This window comes from Zeus faber, assembly GCF_960531495.2.
Source record: "Zeus faber genome assembly, chromosome: 18".
Lineage (NCBI taxonomy): Eukaryota > Metazoa > Chordata > Actinopteri > Zeiformes > Zeidae > Zeus > Zeus faber.
The window spans coordinates 1,698,584-1,708,247 of record NC_137210.1 but is presented as its reverse complement, the minus strand read 5'-3'; the positions used below and the strand labels follow the sequence as shown (position 1 = coordinate 1,708,247).

At 40.4% G+C, this 9,664-nt stretch overlaps 1 protein-coding gene across 1 annotated transcript; it reads right to left on the bottom strand.

The window, feature by feature from the left end:
• Window positions 1-1,893: 1,893 nt before the first annotated feature.
• stx19 (syntaxin 19) lies at window positions 1,894-8,084 on the bottom strand. The gene is made up of 5 exons (XM_080019161.1): window positions 7,868-8,084; window positions 3,442-3,808; window positions 3,022-3,258; window positions 2,398-2,610; window positions 1,894-2,183 (listed from the first exon to the last, which is right to left on the bottom strand). Exons 2-5 carry the CDS (start codon window positions 3,664-3,666, stop codon window positions 1,947-1,949), a joined length of 912 nt encoding a protein of 303 aa, XP_079875287.1. The 5' UTR covers window positions 3,667-3,808; window positions 7,868-8,084; the 3' UTR covers window positions 1,894-1,946.
• Window positions 8,085-9,664: the final 1,580 nt, after the last annotated feature.

Sequence of the window (9,664 nt, the reverse complement as noted above, 5' to 3'; positions counted from 1 at the left end):
CCAACCCACTTGCTCAGCACTACATCACACATTGCTTTGCTCTGATTGGTTGTTGATCAATCCAGTTGTGTCCAGAGGTATTTTGGTCTGTGCTTGTTGGTGACGCCCCATGAAAAATGAAAATGAACTGAGATGCCACAAATACAAATTTACGAATTAGTCTGGCAATGCCAGGCTAGGGAAGACCATGCAGAGCCCTAAATGAACAGAGGAATTAAAAAAACAAATCCCAAAATATACAGGGCACCAGTTCAGAGATGCTAAAACAGGGGTCTCTTATTTTTGCGTGTGCACAAAAGGTCTGGCCTCAGCATTTTGCGCCAGCTGCAGACAGTGAGAAGAGGCCTGATTGACGTTAATATGCTTGTTGAATTTCAGGGCACTTTCAAAAGTGAATCCAAGGTTTTTGGTACGTGGTTTGATATAGGCGGATCGTTTATCAAGGTTCTGGGTAATGATGCCAGTTAAGGCTGGGGCAGCAGAGAGTATCATTTTTGTTTTATCTTTGTTAAGCCAGAGAAAAGTGTACAACATCCAGGATTCCATGTCAACATCCATGGATTTCAGTGAGCTTAAAAAGACCAGCCATGGTGATTTGTTTTAAGCGGAAGGTATAGCTGTGTGACGTCTGCATAGGATCTTTTTTTTTTTTTTTTTCAAAAAACATTTGCCCAGTGGAAGCATGTAAATTAAGGAAAATAATGGATCAAGAATTAAGTCAATTTTAGAAGATAGGTTTGCTATTTTTAATGTCACATTATAGTCGTACATATCACAAGTGCCATTATCAATAATTTAGATTGGTATGGCTATATGCATTGGCTCAAAATATATATGAAAATATATATGAAATATATGAATATGAAAGGCTTATGAATGATATGTGCAAGATATTCTGCATCGTATTTAGTACACACCAGTTCATTGAAAAGTAAATGCTCGTTGAGGGATAGTGATCGCTTTTTATCTGTCTTATCTTATCTGAGTTAAATAAAGAATACAACTTGCATCTTCATGACGAGTAAAAATGAAAACCTAAAAACAATATTGTATTTGTTTTAAATGTAGCTACATTCTAGACAATTTTTGACTAATCATTTAAATATCCAGTTACAAAACTTGCAACTTGCAACCCAAGAGTATGAGTTCCACAGGTGATATTGACCTTTTTGTCTGACCATTTTCCCAAAAACGTGAGTATATAAATCTATTTAGGATATTGTCTCACCCAGTTGTGCAGCAGTAACTTCAAAATGAACGGTGCTTAAACACTGATTGAGGCAATGTTCACTGTCCATGTTCAGTTTTCCACAATTGTTCTGTTTGGTGCCTCTACTAAAGACAGGTTGGTAACTATTTACATTACAGGAAGTTCACATTACAAAATCATTTATGTGTAACATACAGGGAAGTTTAATGAATTCTTATTTCTTACATCTTCATCTTTCTTCTTAATTACACAATAATGCACCAGAAAGGGGAGGAAAATGTACCAGTGATATATAAACATACACTGACACATTTCTAAATAGGAAAGCTTTGATAAATTACTAGTAATTACAATTAAATAATATAATTGAATAACCATTATTCAATAGATAGCAATGTAATGATCAGCAACAGTTTAACTTTATTCTTTCTCAGTAATGAGAAAAATACTAGCATGATGCCCCAATACAAATATTGTGTAATAAATGATTACCTACTGGTATATTCATTGGCAAAATTAACTAATGGTATATCACTGGGTGATTACCAGTTTATAAATGTATAATTTTCATTTTTCATACATTTTTGATTACAAAGAAAATATTCTGAAATTATCATCTTGTAATTTAAAAGGCTACCAACATCTGCCAGAGTAGGTTACCAACAGGCTACCAAGATCCATAGACTACCAACATCTGCAGAATTTATGTGTTTATCAATTTTCCCCATGATCAATTTCACAAGCAGCATCTCCAGGGAGGGCAGCAGCAACAACACAGCCTTCGCAAAGGGTTATTCTTTTTGTACCTGGCAGCCATCTTGAACTTCTCAGTGGAGGTCTCAACATAGTCTTGAGTTCTCTCTACATTGGTCTGGATGTGATCGATATACGCACCCTGCTCCTCCACCAGTAAGAAAACATCCATGAACAGATCCCTTAGGTCCTTCATGTTGCTCTCCAGGTTTAACAGCTCCTGAATGGGAAGACATAAGGTCAGAGCCTAATTAGCCCATGAATAGCCAGCATACTACAGCACTGCCTGAGCACTGAAAGTACACATTATCATATTTGAACTGCTATTGCCTTTCTTGACAGGTTGAGAGAAGGGTTGCGGATGGTCCATTCCATCCATGACATGATTTCCTCACAAATATACAGTACATATTTTGAATAACTATGCCCCTTGCCTTGTGCCGCTGTTCGATCTCGGACAGCTGTGACCGTGTGATCCTGGCATCATTAAGCAGGTTCTCATTGAAGACCTCCCAGTTTCCCGTGGCGACCATTTGGTTCACCTCGGCCTCCGTCACTTCCTGTCCTGAAACCTCCAGTTGGCGGATAATAAAGTGCTTGCAGCGCTCCTGCTTGTTCAGCAGGCCTTCATTGTAGCGCCGCATTACCTAAACATAATGAGAGGAAAATGAAAAGAGAGGGAAAGCGCAAGAAGAGTGTCAAGGATGACAAGATGGAAGAGACGGAAGGAGGGCGAGCAAAATTAGGATCATGGGGCCAGTTTGAGTACAAATGCAGCATAATAGGCTTTTCGTAAGCACGGTAAAGCAAGGTAATTCCCAGTATTTAATTACAGTTGTTCCTAACAGAAACTTTTGCCTATCTGGCATACCTATGGGGGCAGGAGAAAATGCAAACACCCTGAGGAAACTCACACAAGAGGAAACCCCGGAGACGGTAATGCTACCTATTGTGCCACCTTGCTGCCTGTGATTGTGAAAGTCCAATAAGAAAATGCAAAAGGCAAAAGCACAGCTGGAGTCACCCAAATGGGGATTGGCAAGGTCGTTTTTTCTTACCTGATGGAATTGCCGGTGAAGGGCTGCATGTTGGGATTTTTGGATTCTGGTTGGGACCGCACCGGCTCCCTGTTGGTCCTCAGTCTTCTGGGCCTGTTTTGAAAGGGCATCCAGACGCTTGTGGATACTTTCTGCCTGCAGCTTGATATCCCTGGTTATGCTGCTTTCCTTCTTCATTACGCTGAAACGACGCATAGTGGCCACCAGTACCTTTTGCTCTTGGCTGAATTTAAGAATCTATACATAGTGGAGACCAATGAGAGGCAGAAACCACATTTAAACTCAGGGAACCAACTAAAATACTGTAAGCAATCATTTCAAACATCAACTGTAATTAAGTTATGTATTCTGCTGAATGGCCAAGACATAACTTACTGAACTGTGTAATATTGCAAATGCATAAATGTATAAATAACTTACCTCTACATCTAGCTCTGTGATCTCATCACGGATCTGCTGAGCCTCAGACAGGAAGTTTTCAATGACTGGCTCCTCTTCGAACACTACAGCTTGTGGCATAGAGATGTTGACCTCGACGGGGTCATCAGGGTCATTCCCACCAGGTAAGGCGTTAGGGTCCACCACGCTCCCTGACTCCAAGGATTCCTGAGCCCTCTGTCGTAGCTCCTCCAAGCGGTCTCTCATTATCGTTGCCGTCCCTTCCCCATTCGTTTGGAATTCTGCCTTCTCAGGGCAACTGGTTTCAAAAATGACTCCTCATGAGTGGTCATCCCTCAGGACACAGGCTTTCTATGAAAACCACAGGCCTCTCAACACCTCTGTGATCCTATGAAAAAGAACAAAAATTCAGTGTTCCCTGTGTATTCTGGTGTGTCCAAAGCCAGATCCATGTTTGTTGACAAGATCATAATCTAATTTGTAATCACAGGGAGTATAAGATTCATAATGGCAAGCACAGTTAAACATGAAGGCGATCGGCCTAGTTTGGAATGGAAACAGCAGTACACAAGATTACATCACCAACATAAAAATAGATATTCATAGTTCTGCTTGAGAAGGAAATGTTATTTTTTTGTCCACTAAATAGTAAAGAACCCACATATTGAACATTTTGGGAAACCTTTACCAATTTCCAGAGAGCCGATGCTGTAATGAGACACCTGGTTCTTCATCTAGCGCTGTGTGTGAAGGTAGATGCTGTAATGTGCGACTGACTTGTGCTGTTTTATAAGTGCAAATTTGTTCCTAGGTTGCTTTTGATAAGCTTTCTCAAGCTAATAAGCTAATGTTCTCTTCTCCTCTGGTTAATATAACCACTGTAATGTATATTTTTAACTTTGCAAAAACAACATGACATTTATGGCCAGAGAGTTCACCAACAGTACGGCATCAATCAGGGTCAACTTGAGCATATTTTCCCATGAGAACTTGTTTTTTTTCTAGCGGTCCTGTATTTTTCTTTGCGACTCACTCAGAACACACACACACACACACACACACACACACACACACACACACACACACACACACGCGCACGCACGCACGCACGCACGCACACACACACACACACACACACACACACACACACACACAATGACAAATGTATTATTTGCTTGGTAAGCAGGGACATTTTGACGGTGATGATGTTGATGACAATGGTGACCGTGTTGACAGTGAAACAAGTTTATCAAAAAATTATTATTTTTTTCTTTTTTTACATAACATAACATGTTTCACTGTCAATATGGTTACCCTAATGTGAAATGTGGGCAGGAGAACCTTCTAGTAGAAGAAAGGGTTGCGATGAAACAAACTGCCTCAATTTCATTTATAGGTTCATTGTGTCTAACTGGCTGTTGATTGTTGTAGGTTCAAATGGAAATGCATGCATTTAGAACAATTGCTAGGAATGGCGTTTTTGAGGTAAGGAAATAACACCTTGTTTTTATACCGACATACTGTGTGCGTCCAGGCTGCGGTACAGTACAGTACCATACATGCTGGTATAGCCAGTGCTATCTGCTCAGGCACAGCTTATGAATTTAAAAGTAATCATTGTTCTCTGGGCTGAGTTGCAGCAACTCGAGATGAGAGACAGTGATCTCAAACCCTCCCTTTAGTACGCCCCTGCCACTTCTACCCCTTTCCCCCAGCACCAAAAACATGTAACACCCACTAACATCCGGCATTTGTCATCAGTGGGAAAGGAAAAACTCGGGTTTCAATCCAGTGTCAAACAATGCAAATTCTGCAAAAGACATGGTTTTAATTGGCTCCACTTCTGATTGGCTCTGAACTGAACATGACAATGACGCTAATTTTGAGCCCTTTGCGCAATGCGACGCGTGTTGAAATTCCGGATGTTGGCGCATAAATGGATAGTAATATCCGTGTGTCATTCCATCATTTCATATCCGATTCGGAATCCAAAATCAAAATCAGCAGTTATTGACTTTTTTCCTGTGAGGGGGACCTTGAAATGTTGTCAGTGTGGGGATCACACCGTGGGGAGCACAGCAGGGAACCCCCACGCTCCCCGCCTGGAACTCCAGCATCGCCACAAGGGGATCCCCACTCCCCGCCGCTGAAGGACTGGTGTGCAGGGAGTATCCATGTTGCTGGTGCTCCATGCTGCTTCTATTGTAGTGTTGGGTCGTTCATGAATGATCAGATTCTTTTGAACGGCTCAAAATATTTTTTTTCCAAATTTTACAGTTTAATGTTGTTGTTAGATTAAGTTGCTGTTTCCTCGACTGTTTTGTTCCCAACCACATTTGAACCCTGACACGCCTCTTTTCCGATGTGTGTGTGACATTGAACGTGACACACCAGAATAAAAACGCGTTTCTCCTGGCAATGGTAAAAATCTCAATCGCCTATTATTAGGGGGTTGAAAACCCGGGTCAACCCACTAATTTCTGTATGAAAACGGTATTTCTTTCCATTTCACTACTTCTCGCCTTGTCTCCTAGGGGACACCTTCCCGACAACAGAGTGTCCCCCACACCAAAGTAAGGTAAACCTAACATCTGATAACTTTTTTGTAGTAAACAACGAACTGAACAATGATAAAAAAAACCTCCTTTTCACAAATTATAATGACCTGATTGATGTCCAATCCAGTACTGGATAGTACACTAACTGTAAATGAAAAGTGTAAAATCCTACACAGTTAGTTCTGCTGCCGTAGCTACTATGAAAAATATATAGCTCCGTTCCCACATGGAATCCGTAACATTGCTAGATAAAATAAATATTCGGCAGAGGCAGTAGGTAGTCATGCAAATATTGGCCTCCCTTACGGAAAAAAAGTTCCTTATGGAGTCTGTTCCCACATAGATGACTGTTGCTGATACATTAGCTAATGCTCACATGACAGGTGTCTAATATCACGTGACAGAATTTCACTTGGCAACAGAAATCTCACTAGGCAACAGAAATGGTTTAGTCTTTTGACTAGCGCTACGCACCCTATCTCCCTGTGCCACGGACTCTTCTCTCCGCTTACTGAGAGGGGACAGAGCCCCCGTCCCTGGACGCAATAACCCTAACTCAATGTTATTAAATCAGTGTGACAATTTTCAACCTGTCCTTCACTCTTTGCCACCGGAGGAGGAAGGTTCTCCACCTGTTTTAACTCTCCCTGTCCGCTTGCTCCTTCTGGCTCGCACACTCGCACTGCACCCCTTACTGTAAAAGACATGTCTAGTTTCCGAGTGGCCTTTTTGTAAACATTTAAAGATATAAATACCTGTCTCTGTAGAGATTGGACATGTTTCAGTTTCTCGTCTTTGCAGCCGAATGCCACGGTTCAGATCGGACTGGCCCTTTTTTTCTGAATGTTTTTTTTTTCTTCCTCAAAACAAATATGTATTTTTTTATATTTGTCCAAAATATTTGAAATAAATTTGTTAGAAATAATCGTAAAAAAAAATACTATTTGTATTATTTGGATTAGGCTCCACCCGTACTTTACACAATGCTACTGCTCCCATTTCCAAACACTTCCATTCACAGCTGTACCGGCATTTTTCCGTAAATAATACAACTTTGAGAGTGGGGAACTTTACGGAACGACTTTTACGGAACATCGACACCGCATCCCTTTCCCACATGATGCCAATACAGAACAATGCCAGTAGATGTATGGCTTTCAGTGCAAGTGAAAGTATGAGAGTTCTGCTGAAAGCTGAGAGGTTGCTTTCGTTGAACATGGATACTTACTTATTGATCTTGCATCTTACTGAAGCCCAGACATGAAAACATACTGAGATGGTCTAGGTGATTTGTATGAGTGTTGCAGTTACTCAAACAAAGCTTTTGTGCAACCTGATATACCACCACAATTTAGCGTTGAGAATAATGTTTACTCTGTGTTTTCTTGACTTGTTTATTTTCTGTAAATATCCTTCATCCCTTCATCCTGTTGAAAAAGCCACAGGAAACAGATTTCAGTAGCTTCCATATCATATTGTATAAAAATATAAATATAAATATAATATATATATAAATAGAATATTCATTTTTATAAAGCTGTCTGGGAATATAGAATCGTGGCCAATAAGAGCGGGACATAAGGTGTCTTGTGAGAGACTCTTTACCATCTCCAGAATACATTTGCCTCTATCTGTGTTTTGGACGGCATGGCTGTGTTGACAGTTACAGGTTACCATGCAGGTGTGACCGGAGGAGTGCACAAATTTTGTATTTGAACATCAAGAAAGATCTAGCGAGCAAAATATATGGTTTCTTTATTATCACAAAATATGTTGTGTACCACCTTGTTCTCACCAAATACGCTGTTTCCCTTCTCTAGCATTCATTAAACAAAATTTATTTCACAAGCTGTACTGATTAGTTACAGGAAGAGTTGACTAAAAATTACCTTAGTGTGGCGAGTCCATTAAAATCATAGTGTGGTGAGTCCAAATGTTCCAACTCCCGAGAATGCCATGGTCCTGGAAATGACTAAATCCAACCCCTGGAAGCACTTTTCTCCAACTTCAAATATAACTTCACATTATTAATATTTTTTAATCACCAGGCCACTTTTTGATCCTTTGTGCAGTTGTTGTAAGTTGTTGGTAAGCAGCCATACATATACATACATTTACGTAATGCATCCCCAGTACATACACACAGACACAGGCATACTCTGTCTGTGTGACAGAGTATGCCTGAAAAATGCCACAGAAAAGTGAAACTTCAGGCTTTCTGGGAGGGTCTTAAGCCCTCCCCCTTGCCTTTAAAGTAGGCCTGGCTGAAACCAATGAGATGGGAGGAGACCAGGGACATATTTGCTTATCTGAAGAAATAAGAACTGACGTTAGGGAGTAAATGAGAGGCAGAGGGAGAGGCATGCTGGGAACACATAAACCCTACCCCCGCTCATTCCAGGCCAGGAAATGGAGCAGAGCAAATAGAAAAAAGCATTGTGTTTACACTGTGGAAGCCTTACAATGGGGATTATCCTGTTGGCTGGCAGGTAATAGCGTCGGGTTTCCGATCGACAGAATTCATTTTCTATGGGAGGCACATGGGTTCACAGCGTTAAAGCCCCCCACTGCCCCCACGGTTCCGGGGCTCTTGCGGCCCTTCAGCGCCAGTGACTCCTCTTGAGTACGTTTGACAGATTTCTCCCGACAAGCTCCCTGAATTCCACGGGCCTTTCATGAGGAACACAGTCCCCCTCTTCTGCCATGCTGTTGAAAGAGTCTTTTGAAGTAGAGCGCCACTTCAAATATAAAAAGAGAGGCAAAAAAAGAAAGAGGACAGTGTTTTGAGGTTGAGAAGAAGTTTTATTTGGGGACAAGAGTTCAGTATGCAGCATTGCTTTTGCGGGGAGACAAGCCTTACTACTCAATGAGAAGTAAGAAGAAGGAGAACAAAAACAAAATTAAAACATTATTTGAATGAAAAAAAAATATTTTAAAGCGAGCAAACTACTTACAATATAAATGATCTTGCAGGCTTAGAAAAGTGTTCTAAAAAACATTGGGTACTTGAAATAAAGACATTACGAATGAATTCTTTGAGAGCGAAGAACACCAGAAATCTCCAAATTTAGTAATATCATTTTTTTTCTCAAAAGACGGCTCAGAAGGCTCTCAAAAGAAGATATATTGGCTACTTTCTGGCTCATTCAGATTTTTTTTTTTCATAATTTTTTTTTCCAGTGTGATCAGTAAAGAAATACAACTTCATGATCAAAACAATCACCACAATTATCATAATAAATAGGTACAGTACTTGGCTTATTGGTCTGTTACTGATTCTGGTATTAAAGGTTGAGAAGTTGAACTCCACCTGCAGCAACTCTGTTCTAAATGCAATGGCCTACAAATACTCAGTGTTGTATGCCCAGCATGCTGACAGCACAAAAAAACTGGCCAGTGCTCAAATTCACATGAAACAGTTGCCTCGTATGACCAATATGGTCAGTTGTCGGTCTTTCTAGACGGATTGAGTTTCATCTAGCCTCAATCTGTTCTCAAGAGGCCTAAATCTAAATTATAATGTATAAAGTCAGTGGTTATGGCTCCAACATAGTAATTACAGGAGAAAAAAATAAGAAAACTTGTCACTTGTATAATTGCTCTTGTCACAAGAATTTTACAGTAGCTTGAACCAAGCTACCGTCGACAAATTAGACACTCAACATTAAAAAAGGACTGAAAAAAGG